At 49.1% G+C, this 20256-nt stretch overlaps 1 protein-coding gene across 2 annotated transcripts in view; it reads right to left on the minus strand.

The window, feature by feature from the left end:
• Nucleotides 1–11916: 11916 nt before the first annotated feature.
• ARMC9 (armadillo repeat containing 9) overlaps nt 11917–20256 on the minus strand; it is a 108346-nt gene continuing 100006 nt past the window's right edge. For both annotated transcript variants that reach the window (XM_066621778.1, XM_066621779.1), the window contains exons 24-25: nt 17499–17671; nt 11917–14361 (exon numbers count right to left, since the gene is read on the minus strand). In XM_066621778.1, coding sequence (XP_066477875.1) covers nt 14339–14361; nt 17499–17671 — 196 coding nt within the window. In that variant the 3' untranslated portion in view covers nt 11917–14338. The remainder of the gene's footprint in view (nt 14362–17498; nt 17672–20256) is intronic.

Genomic DNA, 20256 nt, shown 5'->3' on the forward strand with positions numbered 1-20256 from the left:
GTGAGGTGGGCCAGTTACTCTCCCTCTGCTAAAAAAAAAAAAAAGGAGCACCCACTTGAAAAAGTGCCTCTGACCCAATTAGCAGGGGTAATTTAGCAGGTTCTACAAGCCGAAAAGAATCCCCCAAGATAGAATAGACAGATACCCCAGGGACATCACTAAATACTGCTAATGTGGCGTCGAAGTTGGCCAGATTTGATTGATTGTAGCTGCAAAGTGCTTAGCAAATTCGTCATAGTGAGCTTCTGTGTGCTCCTCCCCATCAGTGGGGGGGGGGGGTTTGAGATGGAGTAGACCATAAACCACATGGAAGAGCTCGGCCAGACAATTCTCTGCTGATGCGATGGCGGCAGAGAAGTAAGGTCTTTTAGCTGCCCTGCCACTGCCACAGAATAGGCTCTGAGATTAGCTGTAGCCTGCGTGAGGTCAGACTTGGCACAAGTCTTTCACCACCATTGCTCTAGACACCTGCCCTGCCACTTCATCATCTGCAGCTCCCCAGAAAACCAAGGAGCTGCTTTTACTCTGCGGCTGGGCAGAGGTCGCTCAGGAACAATCTCATCCACGGCTCTGGTCATCTCCCCATTCCAGAGATCAACGAGGCTGCTGGGTGAGTCGCCAGCTCTGATAACAGTCCCCCAGAGCCCTCAGGAATCCATCCGGATCCATCAGCCTCCGGGGGCAGACCATACAATGCGATTTCCCCACTGCTGCAGAGGTGGAAAGTTGCAACAAGCCTAAATCCCACCAGGCAGTGATCTGTTCATGACAAAGGAATGATCTTAGGGCCCAGTCCTATCCAACTTTCCAGCACTGGTGCAACCTCAATGCAGCCTCGAGTAAGGGAATAAATGTTCCCATACTTTGGGGAGGCCTCTGTGACTACCTCCCCAGCACAGAATGCAGCACACGCCCCTCTGGCACAGCTGCACTAGCACTGGAAAATTGGATCGGATTGGGCCCTTAATCTCCTCCACATCCAGATCACCATCAACCTGCCTGGCAGTAAACACCAGGTCCAGCATGTGTTCCACATTATATGTCGGGGCAAGTATTCTCTGAGACGGACCCATGGTTGCCATGAATTCCTGAGCCGCAGCCAGGGCCTCTGAGAGGAATTTTATCAGGGGGTACAAAGTTTCTTTTGGGCCCAAACGGGGAGGGAGCAATGGGGCAGGCAGAATGGGGGGCAAAATAAGACAGGGGGAGGGTGCTGACTGCCAGAATAGTCTTTGGAGCCCAGGTCTCCCAGGCTTCTTGATGCGGAGCCCAGGTCTACCCCACCATGCGGCATTCGAAGCTAGATAAAGTTATACGGAAAACCAAACACACTCCCAAGTCTCTCCAAAAGCCTTTGAAATATAGAAAATCCATGGCAGAAAAATAGCATCATTGTATTTAGGCTCACACTAGAATGTTCAGTGTGCTGTGTGCACCAATATGAACCTCTGCAGCAGCTGTAGCCCCACAGCTGCGTCCCTGAGCTCCTATACACTCCTTCGTGGTTTTTGGATCCACAAACCGAAGTGTGACTGTAGCAGGTCTGTTTCCTCCCACTTCTGACACTGTGTTAAGGAGGGTCATGGATCCTGGGGCCGTGGCCTGGTGTGTATGGCTTGCAGCAACATTTGCCACTGCTTGCCCACGGTTGTGTCCCCAGCATCATATGCAACCAGTGAATTTAGGGGAGATGGGAAAATGTAAGTTCCCAGGCACTTTCAGGGCCTTTGACTCTTGGGCCCCCTTTCCCAAGTACAAATTACCCCCTTTACCCCCCTTTCCTGGGCCCTGGCCGCAGCTGTCTCAGGTGCCTCAGCATGGACGTTAAAGTCCCCCAGCACTAATAGGCAAGGGCTCTCCAACACCACATCTGAGATCGCCCTGGTCAGATGCGATGTGTTTTCCACATCGCTCTGGGAGTAGAAGGGGTTGCACCTGTCTAGTAAGTGTGCACAGGGCAGCCTCTGTGTAAAACGATCCCACCAGACAGCACTGGTACATTGGTGCTGAGCATCATGGCTCATCCAGTACTCCTCTTGCCAGGCCACCATCTTGCCTAGCCTGACAGGCCTAGTGGCAGGAAACCTGGAGCTCCGTCCTCTGTTTCCTTCACTCCAGCAAGTGGCACTGGCTTCCCTCTCCTCCGCTCTGGCTCTGTGCTTCTCTGTCTGTCTCCCCCCAGCCCAGCACCCGCCTCTTCCCCAGAGCTGCCTTCCCGTCTCACTGAGTCATCGGGCAGAAGCCCTGCACACACACTGCTGCCTTTCAGGAGTGCTTGGGCCTGAACAGTGGCTCTCTCTTCCCAGCAGTGATGCCCTTGGGATCTCCAGCACACAGCTTACACTAGCTCTTTTTTCCCCCAAGCAATGAGCGGGTTGGGGCTCCCCACAACCACCCCCTTAATGCAGGACTACATCCAAGAGAAGAGGGGAAGGCCCTCTCCTCCAGACAGCTTTTCTTTATGCGTCAAAGCCCCTCCCATTGCATGCTGGGCTAGAATGACCAACCAACTTGGAGCATCAAACAAAGCCCAGAAAGTTGGTAAGATGCACCTACCAGATCTACATGACATGCTCAGCCCTGCCTTGACTCAAGCACTGGAAAGCTGCCTGGTGTCTCCCCCCACTCCACCAGCCATCCCAACATCTCTTCTTTTGGGGAACATCTGAATAGCTCTTATCTATTTGCTCAACTCTGGTGTGTGTGTGCTCACAAAAATGATCACTCTCACAAAGAATGTTCTCAGTTTGTTTTTTTTAAAATGTGTAGCTATGAAAGGAGTTTCTGGATTCTGTTGTTTTAGGCAAGCCGCATTGCCTGCATCTGAACTGAGCCCCTTGTCCCTACACCAATTATATGAAATTAAACCAGCCAGTTTGTAAACTCCTCCAAATGCAAATATCCCATCAAAGGGATTCGAGGGTGGTGGGAACATGGTGCATTTTTCCCAAGTTTTATGGGGTGTATGGGGAGGGGTAGCACCTCTGGTGTACGGGCATGTTGTGTCCTTTTAGGGTAGCTCATCCACCTTTGGTCCCCACCTGTCACTCAGCTCTCACCTGTGACTCCCAGTAGCTGTAGCATGCTCAGCAGCCACACCCCTGGCAACAGCTTCGACAGGCTGGCCAAACCAGGTTGAGGGTAGCTGTCAGGTCATTGACCTTCGACAAGATTGGGACTTGTCTATCCCGGGCATGTGAAGACAGACTCTGGCAGATTGAGCGGATGAGACCTACTGGAATAGGACCAACGGTCATGAAGGCGGTTTCTGCAAGCGACGTGGTATGCTAAGAGCACGGCAAGACACGAAAGACGCCCTGGTCAACCACTGCGTCCAGCCCATCTCCAACCGTCTCAACTTTTGTCCTGCCTTTGGAGCAAGATGGAATCTGGGAAGAGAAAGTGAAGCTGACTATGCTCACCTCTCCCTCACTTTAATCCAATTCACACGCAAGTCTTGACATCCCAGATGTCACCCCTGGGGGCTGGGGGATAAGAATAGGCCCTCGGTTTGGCTGTACTTGTCGTAAGAGGCAACTAAACAACCACTGGGTAGATGGGACTTGATAGCCTGGGAAGGCAGCTCATCTGAGAGAAGGAAAGTTCTGATCCCAAACCTCCACTGCCTTGTGGCTACATCCAGTTAGGGAAAAGGCTTCAGGAGTCAACCTCGAGGCAAAATCTGGAGCCGGAGTCCCTGAGGCAGTTCATGGCTGAACACAGTCACGTTCTGGCAACTCCTGCGACGCCGCTGGAACAAACCGTATTGGCTTCTGCCTTTCCATTGGACCATTTCAGCAACGTGGAGAGGAGGGATTTGCTGCATGGGAAACAGTCTATCCTCCATATCTACTCTACCCAGGCTTCATGCACTAGAGAGGACATTCTGTTCCAGAGCCACCATTCAGAGTGCAATACCATAGTCTTCCGAGACTGAAGGATGCCAATGACATGATATTAAAGCCCAACCCTGGACTTGTTAGATTAGAGGAAAAGCATCTGAAACTCATTGGCAAGGTGTTTGATTCTATGCAGGGTATTATCTGGCCACCAGTTTCCAAGGGATAATAATGCAAAACAATCCAGGAAGTAGCCATGTTAGGGTTGTAGCCAGAGAGTTTTGTGTCATCTTAAAGACTGACATGAACTTTCCTGGACTACACAAAACACAACACAGCAGCTTTTCATCATCTGGCCAGAGGCATCTCCTGCAAGACAACTGCCGGTTGTGTGACCAGTTCTCCAGTTCTCTGGAGGTGGTTGCACAGCCCTTCTCTGGCTGATTCTGGGGCTGGCCTGCTCATCCCTTTCAAGATGATCTTGCAGGGGGCAACCCCCCCCCCCCATACTGCTTCTCCTCTGGTTGCTGGCAGAGCAAAACATGCTTCTCTCTCTAGGACAGACAAGCAGCTGGCAGAGAGGGGGAAGCAAGTCCCCTCCAGTCACTCTTTCTTTGGCAGAGGAATGGGCCAGGCTGGACCTACCCTGTGAAGTAAGGGTGAAGCTTTGCTGTGAAGTAGAGGGTAGTTGCAACCAAGACGAAGATCAGGGAAATGGAACTGAGCTAGGTGACCAAATGCTTTCCATTGGTTGAACAAGCTCAGCTCTTGGGCAGCCTGCATCGATGGCCAAGGGCACACTTTGAGGAAATGTCAGTGAAGGTGAACCTGAAGGCAGTGTCAAAGTCAGATTTCAAAACAGGAAGGAGATCATCCGCCTGTAACCCTGAGCAGTGGGAAAACCGGCATATCTGTGTGTGTCCTAAATGCAATACCTACAAACAAACAAGACAGCAGTTGCCCTGCCAGCCATGGAACCCCAAGAAGTGAAATGCAGCCTGAGAAACAGTGGAATTATTTGAGTGAGACACAGAAGTGGAAAAGGGACCATTTTTGGTCTAGAGGTTGGCAACCTATAGCCCACAGGCCAAATTTGGCACACCACCTGAAATTATCTGGCCCATAGTCCCTAACAGATATATCCACCTGGCCTGCGGTAGTCCTGAAAAAGAATTCCGGCCTGCAATTCTATGTCTGTAAGGCTTACAGTCTAAGCCAGTGTTTCTCAAACTGGGTCGAGACCCACTAGATGGATCGCGAGCCAATTTCAGGTGGGTCCCCATGCATTTCATTATTTTATGCTTGATGCTACCATGGTATGTGACTGCATTTGGGGAAATGTTACAGACCTGTACTTTTAACGAGCTATATATTTTTTTAACAATGTTAGTAAAAGGGATTTACTCCTGGGTAAGCGTGGGTAGGATTGCAAAAAAATTTCCCTGCTTGCTGATGTCACTTCCGGTCATGACATCACTTCTGGTGGGTCCTGACAAATTCTCATTCTAAAAAAGTGGGTCCCAGTGTGTGAGAACCTCTGGTCTAAGCAGACCAAGGGCAGAAGCTTCTTTTGGACATCATTCTCTGCCTGGGCATGTGTCTCTCCACTCTGTGACCATCTCTTTTTTCTTAGCTCTGTGTTAAATAGTGGGTCCATGCCAATAAATGAAGGCCAGGAGATAACAGTTCAACACATTTAGCAATGGGACCCACTTTTTTAGAATGAGAATTTGTCAGGATCCACTGGAAGTGATGTCATGACCGGACATCTTCAGAACATCTTTCATCTTCAGAACAGAACCCAGCAATGAAAACCCCAGGCAAACACCTCTTACTTTATACCCCTTAGCTCTGCCCAAATTCCCCATGACTGGTGCTGTTGAATCAGTCTCAGTCCACCTGATTGGCAGGCTAAACTAGAAGGCCAATCGGACAGGTAGGATCTCGATCCACCTCCCAATTGGCCTGCCATAAGACTGGGCCAATCACTTATACAGGATTTCAATCCTTTACAACTTATACATTAAACTTGCATACGTAACAACCCAATTGGGAGGTTCATGCATGCATCCTGAACATACATGCATTCTTACTATTGATGGTCATGGTGTCTGGCCCCTAAACAAAGGAAGGTTGCTAACCCCAAGTGTAGAAACTCTGGTTAATCAGATTCCTGCCCAGTAGGGTGGCCCCACAGAGTGTCACCCCTCCTCCCCAATTTCAGCAGTAGAAGAGCCACTTTGAGGAAGAGTTGGTGGCAAAGAATCAAGCCAGTTGCTAACTGAGTTTTGTTCACATCAGGTGGCATGCAGGTGGAGAGGGGAAACCTGTCTTCTGTTGATGGTGTTATTTGGCTTCCATCAGTGGCAGTTTCTCCACAGTTCTGCGCATTTCCTCATAGCCCCCTCCAGAGCCAACAGAGCTGTTCTAGGCAAAAGGAGATGATCAGTCTTTTCTTGTAGACCTGGAGCCAAGAGGAAGTCCTAGGATGCTGGATTAGTCACAAGTGCGCAAGCATGAGGGCAGTGGGAACAAGTGTATTTACCCAAGGTTTGTCAATGTTGGCTCCATTATGAGCCAGCTGCTTTTCTGAATGGCGGGACAAGGAATGCAGCATGGCCCTTCTCCAGTGGGATGCCCATGTCAGGGTCAGTCCAGAGGACTGACCCTGACATGGGACCACTGAGAAGAGGGATTCACAGTAAATACAAAATCTGCTCATTTTCTACAGGCTCCTAAGAGCATAAGAACAGCCCCACTGGATCAGGCCAGAAGCCCATCTAGTCCAGCTTCCTGTATCTCACAGCGACCCCACCAAATGCCCCAGGGAGCACACCAGATAACAAGAGACCTCATCCTGGTGCCCTCCCTTGCATCTGACATAGCCCATTTGTAAAATCAGGAGGTTGCACATACACATCATGGCTTGTAACCTGTAATGGATTTTTCTTCCAGAAACGTGTCCAATTCCCTTTTAAAGGCATCCAGGCCAGATGGCGTCACCACATTCTGTGGCAAGGAGTTCCACAGACCAACCACACGCTGAGTTAAGAAATTTTTTTTTTGTTCGTCCTAACTCTACCAACTCTCAATTTTAGTGGATGTCCCCTGGTTCTGGTGTTATGTGAGAATGCAAAGAGCATCTCTCTATCCACTTTATCCTTCCCATGCATAATTCTTTATGTCTCAATCATGTCCCCTCTCAAGCGTCTCTTTTCTAGGCTGAAGAGGCCCAAAAGCCGTAGCCTTTCTTCATAAGGAAGGTGCCCCAGACCAGTAATCATCTTAGTCGCTCTCTTTTGCACCTTTTCCATTTGCAGGTTGCCAACATATCCTTTTTGAGATGCAGTGACCAGAACTGGACACAATACTCCAGGTGTGACCTTACCATCGATTTGTACAATGGCACTATAATATTAGCTGTTTTGTTCTCAATACCTTTTCTAATGATCCCAAGCATACAATTGGCCTTCTTCACTGCCGCCGCACATTGGGTCGACACTTTCATCGACTTGTCCACCACCACCCCAAGCTCTCTCTCCTGATCTGTCACAGACAGCTCAGAACCCATTAGCCTATATGTGAAATTTTGATTTTTTGCCCCAATGTGCATGACATTGCACTTACTTACATTGAAACGCATCTGCCATTTTGCTGCCCATTCTGCCAGTTTGGAGAGATCCTTCTGGAGCTCCTCACAATCACTTCTGGTCTTCACCACTCAGAAACGTTTGGTGTCGTCCGCAAACTTTGCAACCTCACTGCTCGCCCCTGTCTCCAGGTCATTTATGAAGAGGTTGAAAAGCACCGGTCCCAGGACAGATCCTTGGGGCACACCGCTTTTCACTTCTCTCCATTGTGAAAATTGCCCATTGACACCCACTCTCTGTTTCCTGGTCTTCAACCATGAGAGGACCTGCCCTCTAATTCCCTGACTGTGGAGTTTTTACAGTAGCCTTTGGTGAGGGACCGTGTCGAACGCCTTCTGAAAGTCCAGATATATAATGTCCACGGGTTCTCCCACACCCATATGCCTGTTGACCTTTTCAAAGAATTCTAAAAGGTTTGTGAGGCAAGACTTACCCTTACAGACTTACCCTTACTCCTGTTTCCTTCTCCACAGAGACAGCAGAAGTTAAAGCAGGAGACTGGGGCAGCAGCAACTGGGCAAGTGCTCATTCTCGGGACTGGGACAGCATTTCAAAACCCTACCTCTGAATTACTTGCATTATTACTATGACCCATTTTAACATTGCACTAAAGTCTCCACACCACTCATTACCAGAAAATAAAGGACCCCCCTGCGACACTACTCGTGGGGAGGGGGCCTGGATTTATTTATTAAAATGCATTAACACACGGGGAGGGGAATGGGCTTTCCAAGGCAGATGATGACAACCTAATCATGACATCTGCAGTTTTAGAGGTGCCCAGTCTCTGCATGCCTGGTGCAAAGGAATGGCAACAGGGTACGGGTATCTTCTTGTCTTCAGGGCACCCTGAGGCATTTCAAACGGCACAGGGATCCTTAGAAAGTCTAGATATAGGAAGACTTTAGCCACAGGGAGGTTTATCTGACAGTTGGCCAGCGCACTGCATTTCTGCCTGCCAACCTCACTGGGGCAATTGTCCCATTATCCTCTGGCAGAGGACCAAGAAAAGCTCCACTTCTCTCTCCATAATGGGGAAGAGCAAGGATTGTTCCAATGTGGTAGTCCAGGATGGTTGGCTGCTTGAATTCCCCGTGTTCCCTGGAGGGGCCAACTATTACAACTGGGCAAGTGGCTGATGTATGCCTGTGCATGTGTCAGTGAGCAAACACACAAACCCACACAATCATTTTTGGAGTCGGATGGAAAGGGAGAGAGGACTGGCAGCTGACTGACACCTCTCTCCAGGTTCTGGTGTCTCCAGTTCTGGTGCCTTGTGGGAGGGGAGTGTTTGCTTCTGTGTATTCTTTGCTTCCATACTTCTAAGTAAAGCAAATATCACGAAGATACCTTGGCTATGCTCTCTCAGCCGATGTAAACCAGTTCTGCATCACCAGCAGTTTCTTAGAAGCCTTTAATCTTTCCTTTTGCACTCTTTTCCATCTATTTTTTAAAGAGGCTATTAAAAGCTTGCAATCAGCTGCTATACTTAGCAAATTCTCCAGGAATATGCACATGTCTTGAAAACAAATCAACCCTTTTATTATCACATTCTGGCAAAGAGGAGGCCGGGCACAGAAAAAGGTGCTGGTGTCGAAGGAGGTGACAGTGGGAAGAGGTGGAAGATAAGATGCTTGGCTGCAAGCGGGTCATCTGTCAGCACCAGCAAAGCACACTCCTTCCTGCTACTGAAGACAGGGATGCTGAAAGCCAGCGGAACACACGATGTCCACAAAGCCAGGGTTTGTTCTTGGCAGCTCTCAGACTCTGCCAAGGTCAGCTGGCCTGACAGCCGTCCCCAGAAAAGGTCTAGTTTTGGGGCTCAGCCTACAGTTGATCCACACCACATCTTTCAACATGGTCTAGCCCCAGCCAGACTTTTATGCCATCCTTAGTTGTATCAACCACAAACCAACTCCTGTGGCTATAAACCCTGATGGTTCTCCAATGTTTTAGCAGCAGGACTCACTCACTTTTTAGAATTACAATTGCCTGGACCCACTTGAAGTGATGTCATTCACCTGGAAGTGATGTCATGGTCGGAAGTGACATCATCAATTCACACAATCTGCCAAAGTTCCCATTACCCAGTGCACTCGTGCAGTTATTTTGCATAGCTCAGAATTCAAACAGTCCAGCTTGGAAGTCAAAACAAAAGGCAAACTTGGATTCTTCTCCAACCCCAGAGCCCTTCCCCCTTTCAAGTGTCCCTCTTCCCACCTATAGCAAAGCACCAGGCCTCTCTCACACCAGGAGCCTGCCCTGCCCAGCAGCTCTGCACCCTGTATTTTCAGCACTGTATCTTTAGTAGTGGCTGAGCTAGGAGCTACGCGACCCACCTGACATTGGCTCACGACCCAGCTAGTTGTGGGTTCTGACCCACAGTTTGAGAAACACAGCCCTGATGGAACAGGCAGACTTAGTTTGCGAGAGTGAACAACATTCATGTGGGTGAGACCTCAGCAGGGTTTCTTTTCAGAACCTGCTGTGATGTCACAGCTCAGGCCTCTGTAATTTTGCTTCCATGTGTTTGAGCAGAAAAACATCCAGAAGAGAAGGGGTTACACATGCCTGCTGTTCATCTGTCCATTTATTGATTTCTTTTCAAAGGTTTCTAACCCACCTTTCTCACCTTGACAATTGAAGGCAGCTCACAATAAACTTAAAAAAGGAACAGCCATAAATCATATATAATACATGATCACAAAATGCATCCAACACACATAATGTGTCCTAATCTGGAGGGACTTGGCTGTGATGAGGAAGACTCCTCTAGGCGATGGGAACCACTCTTTCTTCGGGCTCCAGACCCTCATTATCTGCTTCTTCCCCCATATCCCTCGGTGTGGCACCACACCATCTCTGCAACACCCACCTTGCGCCACTCCTGCAGGACACCACCTCCACACAGAGGAATTGGTCAAGGATATTGAAGAAAGGCATGCTAGTCCAGGATCCCCCCCGAACAGCTCCTGCCCTCCTTCATCACTTTGTAGCTTCTCTTCAGGCCCCGGGAGTTGCTCCTGCATGCGTCCAGATCGAGTGTCTGCATCCTAGAGCACCCCCAACATGTAGCGGAAGGGTGCTACATGTCAGTGATTTCTGCTGGCACTTTCCCACCAAATGTCTACGAAGGCACCAGGGACATGCAGTGCGTGGGGAGGCAGAGCCTCCCGACCACAGTCCTTCAAAAAGTGCCACCGCCATATGAGGCCCCCAAGCACTTTTTCGTACATCTGCAACACAGCTCACATGGGATTTGCAACCACATGTTCCAGGGGTTTCTTCATGGAAAAAAAACATAAGAACATAAGAACAGCCCCACTGGATCAGGCCATAGGCCCATCTAGTCCAGCTTCCTGTATCTCACAGCGGCCCACCAAATGCCCCAGGGAGCACACCAGATAACAAGAGACCTCATCCTGGTGCCCTCCCCTACATCTGGCATTCTGACTTAACCCATTTCTAAAATCAGGAGGTTGCGCATACACATCATGGCTTGTACCCCATAATGGATTTTTCCTCCAGAAACTTGTCCAATCCCCTTTTAAAGGCGTCTAGGCTAGATGCCAGCACCACATCCTGTGGCAAGGAGTTCCACAGACCGACCACACGCTGAGTAAAGAAATATTTTCTTTTGTCTGTCCTAACCCGCCCAACACTCAATTTTAGTGGATGTCCCCTGGTTCTGGTATTATGTGAGAGTGTAAAGAGCATCTCCCTATCCACTCTGTCCATCCCCTGCATAATTTTGTATGTCTCAATCATGTCCCCCCTCAAGCGTCTCTTTTCTAGGCTGAAGGGGCCCAAATGCCGTAGCCTTTCCTCATAAGGAAGGTGCCCCAGCCCCGTAATCATCTTAGTCGCTCTCTTTTGCACCTTTTCCATTTCCACTATGTCTTTTTTGAGATGCGGCGACCAGAACTGGACACAATACTCCAGGTGTGGCCTTACCATAGATTTGTACAACGGCATTATAATACTAGCCGTTCTGTTCTCAATACCCTTCCTAATGATCCCTGTGCTAGTCCCTCTTCCAGCCCTGCCAATCATTCTTCAGTAGACTTCCTGGGTCGGTGAATATCCTAGGAGCCCTTGCCAGTCAAAGAGAATGGGAGTTTCCCCATGAGTTTCCATGAAAGCTTGCCCTTTCATGGAAAGTAAGCTTCCTAGCCCTGAAAGTGACAGCTGGATTTGTGTGCTTTGGGATTGACTATGCCAGTGTACACCAGGCGCAGCATGCACGTCTCTTGAGATTAATTGGCTTGGCATTGCAGCATGATTTCTGGTTCTCCCCCCCCCCCCCAAGCTGCACAGAGGGCTGACCCTTGGCCACTTCTTGGGACCTGCTTCTGAGCAGGCAGGCAGTGGATGGTCACCTAAGCTGCCACCCGACACCTCTATACACTCAGAAAAGCAGAGAAAGCTTTCACATTGAAAAATATTTGTTTATGTAAGAAGAATGTAAAAAGAGATGAAATCATCTCTGCAAGGTGCTGGAGGGACATCTTGATTAGCTGTCAGCAAACCCTCTTCACTGACTCACCATTCCTGGGAGAAAGCCTCATGGAACACAGTGGGACTTCTGAGTAGGCAGATATAAGATGGTGCTACTGAAAGCATTATGTGGAAATGGAGAAATTTATCCCCATTTGCCTGGGTGCCTTGAAGCATTGAGGTCTGTCAGCAGTGGGTTGGAGGGGCCCTCATCAGTTTAGCATCCCCTCCATAGTGCTGCCCAGGCAAAGGGGATTGCTGCTTTTCTGATTGCTCTTGGCTATCCTGAATGATAAAGATGGGGGAACCCCTGCTAACTGGGTAAGAGGCACTCTTTCAAGTGGGTGCTCCTCTTTCTAGCAGGGGGAGAGTAACTGGCCCACCTCACCCCAGCAGTGTCTTTTCTAGTGGCTGTCTGCTGGTGTTCTTTTGCATCTTTTTAGATTGCGAGCCCTTTTTGGACAGGAAGCCATTAGTTATTTGATTTTTTTCTCTGTAAACCGCTTTGTGAACTTTTAGTTGAAAAGCGGTATATAAATACTGTTAATAATAATAATAAATTCCCCCCTCCTCTCTTTCCTGTGAGACTCCAATTGCAATTCACAGAGCAAAAGATCAACTATCTGTAGAATCACAGAGAGAGAGAGAGAGAGAGAGAGAGAGAGAGAGAGAGAGAGAGAGAGAGAGAGATCCAAGATGATTGTTGATACAGATTCAATTGTTGCATAATTTAGCCTTTTCATAATTTCTTTCTTTTTAGCATGGGAGGCACAGCAAACACCAGGCTCTGTCCCAAGACCATCTGTCTTGACCAATGTCACTGTGCTCTTCAAACAATGGAACACTGCCAAACAGATTAAAATCTAGTTTAAAATCAGATGTCAGAAACAGGTTTACCACTTTCAGTGAGGGAGCCCTGTGAGTCTGTAGGTGCCAACACAACTAAGAGTCCAATTCCAGCACTGCTGCAGCGATGCCAATGGGGTGTGCACTACATCCTGTGGGAGTGGGGCACTCATGGATACCTCACCAAGGTAAGGGAATGTTTGTTCCCTTACCTTGGGACTGTGTTGTAGCTGCATCAGTGCTAGAAAGTTGGATATGATTGGGCTCTAAGAGCCTTTGTGACCCTTTAAAGCCTAACAGATTTATTATAACGAAAACTTTGTGGACTACTGTTCGTTTTGGCAGGTTGAAGATAACAATTCATGAACTGGGTGAAGTCTAGTCTATGAAAGTTTCTGCACCAATTAATGTGTTGGTCTTTAAGAAGCTCAGTTCGTTTAGGAACAGGCATGTGACCAATAGTTTGTACGTTTGCAAGTACTTGTCATCTAAATTGTGGGGGAGATTAGCCCAATTCTTGATCTGCCTCTGGGAGTGAGAAGTGGTTACTTAGCTCATATGTCTGCCACTTGTGGTGGCTGCCAATGCTGGTTCCCTGCAGTAGGATGCAGTATCGGGTGAATCTGGGGCTGGGCAGCAGCAGAGGATAGCAAAGGAAGGGGCAGAGGCAATAGCACTGAAAAAGTGAGAAAAGGGGAGGAGGCAGGGGGCTGGGGTGTGTGTCATGTGGTCTGGGAGCTGCCTGCAAGACACAGAGGGGCAAACAGCACTTTAATCAGCAACCTGCTGTAACCTCAGTCCCATCACATCACATCAACAGTCTGTGGAACGACTCCAGTATGTGCTTGTGGGGGAAGGAAAATAAGGCTCCTCAGCTGTGTACAGCAATGGTTCTCAAACGTTTAGCACTGGGACACACTTTTTAGAATGAGAATCTGTAAGGACCCACCGGAAGTGATGTCATGACCAGAACTGACATCATCAAGCAGGAAAATTTTAACAACCCTGGGCTGCAATCCTACCCACACTTACCCAGAAGTAAGTCCCATTGACTATTGTTGTTAAAAGCATCTTCATAGTAGCCTGTTAAAAGTACAGATCTGTAACATCCCCAGATGCAGTCACATACCATAGTAGCATCAAGTCTAAAATAAAATATTGAAATGAAAGGGGACCCACCTGAAATTGACTCATGACCCACCTAGTGGGCCCCAGCCCACAGTTTGAGAAACACTGGTGTACAGCATCTGTGCACAGAAGCAGCGCAGCAGGAGGCAGCTCTCATTTCCAAAAGGCTCCTTTAACTTGGCCAAGCACCTCCCGCAAAGTGCTTCCCATCAGATAGTGTCCGGTCTTGGTGCGTAAAGGATGCCTGTGATCCCAACACTGATAACCCTCTCCTTGGCTCCGCAGGCTGCCAGCACTGTGAGGATTCCTGTTACAGGAAGCGAGTCCTGGCTGTCCTCAGGCACTCGGACAGGTGATTCCTGCGGAAAGGATCTGTCTTCACTTCCTGGAAGACTGACTGCCTGCAGAAGAGAACCAGAGGGAGAGAAGCTGTCAGCAAGGCAGCATCAAAGAGAGGCAGTTTCTATCTGGAGGGTGAGCCTTCTTCAGGCTGCTCACAAACATTGCACTAGAACAGCAACACAAAGAAAGCTCTGCTGCAGTCACAGGTACAGATGAAGCCAGGTATTCTACTAAATACTTGCAGGCTGCTGTAATTTCACTGTCTACTACCGACACGAGTCAGACCCCTGTGGGAGAAGATCGGGGAGGGCCATGCCCTTAATGACCCTCTTTCTCCAGACAGGACTGACATCGGTACTCAGTGCCAAAGGATATGGAGCAGTTACTACAAGGGCTGTAGTCACTCTATATTGACAGAAGAAGTGACATGGGAGTCAGGCCTTTCTTCTTGGTTGTTCAGTCTCATGGCTGTGATGCCACACCAGAGTTTTGCCTTCTTTCTAGAGGGATCCCAGCACTGGCAGCCCACCCAGGGTGTTTTTTTTAAAGGGGTCTTTATGGGCATGGCCTCAGTCCTGACAGTTCCCTGACAAGGATTAATGAACTGATTGTGAGCTTCAAGAAAGCTGCTGCCTGTGATGGTGAAGAAGGCCCAGTCACAGGTCAGGGAGCGAGTCGACTCCAGGCAGAGTTCTCCACTTTTCCTTATCTGTAGTGAGAACTTTGGGCAGTGGTGTAACTAGAGGGGGTGCAAAGCACTACGTTTTGCAGGTGCCTGAACGCCCCATGCAAGCAGCCCCTCCCCCTCCTTTGGAGTCATTCTGGGCGGTGGGAGCACAACGGAGGCGTTTGCCCAGAAGGCCTCCCTGGAATGCTCCCAGAAGGAGGACGTCTCTGTTTTGCTCCCACTGCTTGGAAAGGCTCTGAAGAGGAGGGGGAGGGGCCACTTGCAAGGTGTGTTCAGGCCCCTGCAAAACTTAGTGCTTTGCACCCCCTCTAGCTACACCATTGGCAGTGGGTGCATGTGTTAATAAGGTGGCTTTTCTCCGCAAGAATTGCGGCCACTGGTGGAAAGCAGGGGAGCCCCACAACGGAAACACTTTAAAAAGGTGAGCCTGCTTGTCATACAGCAAAGCAAGACAGGACTAACATACTAAGCAAACAATTTATTTATTTGGCTAAGCTAACAGCTACTAACACTAAAGATTAAACTAAAATGATAAAAAGCCATTTTTCTTTTTTTCACTGAGTGAAGGAAATGAAAAAAGAAACTGCTAAGGAAGCCATCAAAAACAAATGGTGAGACTGGGCAGTCTTCCCATCTCCAAGGTCCACACAACAGGCATAGACGAGGCTTCCCCCACTGGAGAATGCTTGCCAGTGCTCTGGAAGCTTCTGAAGTTGGTTCTGTGGCTGCACAGAATTCCTCTATCTGTGAGTGCACAGACCATTGTGAGATACAGGAAGCTGAACTAGATCAGCCCTTAGCTGGATCCAGCAGGGCTCTTCTTCTGTTCTTAGAATGTTCGTCAAGGCTGGGCTCATTTGTGGCAGTCTAATGTAAGGGCCAAGAGCTGAAAAGAAGAGTGCCTTCCAAATATAATAATAATAATAATAACTAGGTATTTATATACCGCCTTTCTGGTCATCGGTTTACTCCTCTGACTTTATTCAAGGCGGTTTACATAGGCAGGCGTTTCTAAATCCCTCCAGGGGATTTTTACAATCATGGAGGTTCTCTCTTTCATGAACCAACAACATTTCCGAATGGATCTTCCTGGTTTTGGTCTTACTTCTGGCCTCCAGTTCTCCAAGCAGGGTGACAAGCAGCTCACACCAAGAGCAGGTGGAATCACTCAGCTGGGCTTGTCATCTGCTTCAAGGTCTCGCCATTCTCAGCTGTGCAGGGAGCTGCCGGTGTCCTCGAACTGGCGACCTTCTGATGTTATCTCCGGGCTAACGGAGGCTCTACCCTCTAGACCAGACCTCCTGCCCTACATACATGAGAGGGCCACAGATCAGTGTGCCCAACATTTTTTCACTTGCATATCCCCTGGCAGCCCATTTCCATATATTGTACCCCTCATATTATCCCCACAAGGCATTCTAATGCCAGCCCTGCAAGACATTGTAATGCAGACCAGCCTTTTTCCATCATTACTCAATTCTTTTTCAAGTACCCCTAAAGATCCTGGTAAGTATCCCTGGGGGTACACATACCCTAGGTCGGGAACCATCATCAAAACTGCATCATAGGGGAGCCTTTATATTCTATTCCATGAATGCCTCCAGAAGCCCAGCTCCACTTTTCCTGTCAGGCCAAGGGCTTGGGCCCCAGGGGCAGCTTCCTGCTGTGTGCACTTTTTGCTTTTCCAACCATACTTCCTTTGCAGTGTGACAAGCTGCCAGTGACAGGAGTGAGACAGGAAGCATGGAAGAACTCTGGTTCTAACGGCCTCGTGATCCAAGTTGGACAGAGCTCATATCGCAGGAAACAGTATGTGGACGCTTCAGGAGAAAACAAAGGAGAGGCAACGGGAACACTCCCTGGGTTGGCTGCCCAGTGCCAAAACAAAAACCACTCAGCTGTTGCCTGTATATCTCCTCTTTGTGCCGAATTCCAGCCATTCCACTCATTTACAGGAGAGACTTGAGAAAATCACTTAACACAGTTTCCCATTTTTGCGCTCCTGCCTACAGCAAGAACAGTCACTGAGGCCCTGCAGCGCACACATGTGAAGGAGCCACCACAGACTGGACACTGCAAACAAAGCAGTCCTATTGATCCTCAGCAATCCACCTCAGGCACAATTCCTTCTCATGGACCCAGTCACACATTCAGCTATCAACCATCAAAAGATAACGGAACCCACATACGTGTTTGAACCATCCCAAAGCACGATTCAAAGACACTTTCGCTCTTCGGAACATAGGAAGTGCCCTGCTGGATCAGACCCAACACCCACCAAGTTCCGCACAATGGCCAAACAGCCATCTCTGGAAGGCCCACAAGCAGAGCGCGAAGGCCACAGCCTTTCCCTGCTGCTCCTCCTCCAGCAGCCAGGCCTCCACCCCTGATGCTGGGGGCTTCCTGGCCATTGTGACTAATCTCCCTGACAGAAAACGAGAAGGACTAGAACCACACTCCACAGAGCAGCCTGCTAACCAGGCCACCACAGCTGCCAGCTGCTCGTACTCTGCCTGCTTCTTGGGGCTGATCCAGAAGAACCGGGGCGACTTGTCTGCTGGGGTCCAGACTGGGAGAACTGGGGTGCGATGGCTGGGATCTTTCCCCTTCCAGGCCTGATGCTCTGGATTTCTGGAGAACTGGGGAGCTTCGGTTTGCTGGTGAAGCCAGAAAGGAACTCGCTGCAAGACAGAAAACAGGATTGAAAGCAGGGAATGAATGAGCCTTTGTGACCAGAAGAAGGGCTTCTGGTGGTGGGGAGGGTTCAAGTGCTCTTAGTAGTTGCCCTTTTTGACCAGGATGTGTGTGACCCTTTTTGACCCTCTTGTGTGTGAAGACAAGTTGTGTTCACAAACTGTTAGGATAAATTCACTGCCTATGGTCCAGAAGGAAGATGGAGGAGGAACTTCTTGTACTGCTGAAGTTAGCTGAGCACTATGAGACAACACAGACACAAAGAAGACAAAGCAAGGAGCCTGGAATTCTGGAACAAAAGATCTATCACTCTATAACTGCAACATGTTTCACAAACCAACCAATGAGCACAGATGGATTTGTTAGACTTTGTTTGGTTTAGAGCAGCCAAATCCCAAAACATTGAAATAGATCCATTAAACAAGCAACAGGTGGACAAGGAACTTTATGCAAACCATTTGTTCACATTTCAGGCCCCTCCTCAAAACCCTCTTTTCCAGAAAGTCTTTGGCACAACTCCTGAGTCCCCTACCCTGGGTAGGTACAGTAAGTGATTTCCCTGCTTAACCAAGGCTCAGTCTGTGTGATTGTAATAATTGCACATTCTCCCCCCTTCTCCTCCTCTGTCTCCCCTCTTTTGCATTTTAAATTGTATGCTCCTTGTGGCAGGAACCTGTCCTCAGGTACTACCTGCCATGCACATGCTATACAACTGAACAAACAACAGTTTGCCCGGAAGGTGCAGGGTGGGTGCTATCATAAGGGCTGTTGTCCCTGCGGGGCAGCCTGGGGCTCCCAGAAACTGCATTCCATGCTGTGACCCAGCCCTGGGAAGCAGGTAAAGCTTTGTCCCTCTGAGTGGGGGCAGGCCCTCACACATGGCAGACTGATGGGATTGCTGGGGGGTGCTCTTAATATCCACAGTGTGGTCCCACAGCCAGAGTGCAATGTAACTCTCAGAAGAGAACAAGCCCAAGAGATTCCTAAGGGGTCCTATTTGCAGATAAGTAATTAAAATGGGACTTTAAAAGGGTCTCCAGTGTTCCCCCCACCCCCTGCCCATTTCCATCAAAGGAAGTCATTGTGACTGGCAAGAATGTTTTATCTCTGCTCCTGAAAGGAATGTGGGCAAGTCAGCAGAGGTTCCAGGGCTGCCCAGTCTCCTGCCATGGAGATGCAGCAGCAGCAAGTTCACAACCTGGGCTTCTCCATTTCCTTAATTGCTCCCATTGTTTGCGTTTTGGTTGTGCAAATACTCACCACTGCTGGCAGGGCTGCACTCAGCAGGTGACTCAAAGCCTGTTTGAACAGCCTTGTGGCCGCCCCATTTGACACTCTCTGGCTTCCTTGTGCAACCTCTCCCTATCTTGTCAAAAGATCTTGCCTGCCAGAAATGACAATAGCTCTTGGAATGGCAATCCCCATTGTGAGAAAGGAATTCAGAGGGCCACAGGCAACCAGTGGGGCCATTTAACACTTCCTTCAGTGAAACAGTTTGACTGGATTGCCTGGGGAGGGGGCAACATTTGTAATAGGAGACCCCCTCTGTTGGTCAAAATATGCAGCAGCACACCAAGGCAAGCTTGATTATGAGCCTCCTGCTGGCATTATTAATTCTGTCTGGAGTGCACAGCATAAACACAGGCCAAAAACAAGCTACTCACATTACACTTCTGGTTGACGTGAAGTAGACCCTAACCCCACCACAAAGACACACCCCTCTCCAGTATGTGGGTGTTTGAGGCACCTGCAATGCAGCATACTTTGCATGCCTGAGTTCCCAGGGGCTCTGTTTATGAGGCCTGCCCTTCCCACAGCTTGCCTTTCACTGTGAGAGGCATTCACCTCATCCAGTCCCATCAGCCACTTCTTAGATCTCAAGCAAAGGTCCTTCCCAGCCTGTTGGTCAACAGACCTGTTAACTGGTAATGCCAGCAACAGATGCTGGGAGTAGAGGCTAACTGGCTGAGATGATGTAGGAGATCCTCAACAAGTCCTCCCAATCCTCTTTTCAAAAATGCAAGGTAGCAGGGCAGTGGAATTGGATCTGAAGTGGGAACAACAAGGGGGTTTCCAAGCCTCCCTCCTAACAAAGCTTCTTCCATCAAAACCACCTCTTTGCATCTTCCCTATTTATCTAAAGCAGTTTTAAATATTTCTAAATCTAAATTTTTCAGTGCAAGGACCCATCTCACCCTCCATTATAAATCACGACACAATAAGAACAGCCCCACTGGATCAGGCTACAGGCCCATCTAGTCCAGCTTCCTGTATCTCACAGCGGCCCACCAGATGCCCCAGGGAGCACACCAGATGACAAGAGACCTGCATCCTGGTGCCCTCCCTTGCATCTGGCATTCTGACTGGCAATGCTCCTGGTAACCCTGCAAATTCTTAATGGGAGTCCCCAGATGCCTCATCCAGGTTGCGCCGGGCCCGGCATCCATTCTATTGGCTTCCAAGGGCCTCAGAATGGCCCACAGAAGCAACTGGAAGCTACTTCCAGTCAAACCAGATATAGCTGCTGCTTGCTTCTGCTGGTCACTCCAAAGCCCATGGAGGCCAATAGAGT

Source organism: Tiliqua scincoides, chromosome 3 (assembly GCF_035046505.1).
Source record: "Tiliqua scincoides isolate rTilSci1 chromosome 3, rTilSci1.hap2, whole genome shotgun sequence".
Classification (NCBI taxonomy): domain Eukaryota; kingdom Metazoa; phylum Chordata; class Lepidosauria; order Squamata; family Scincidae; genus Tiliqua; species Tiliqua scincoides.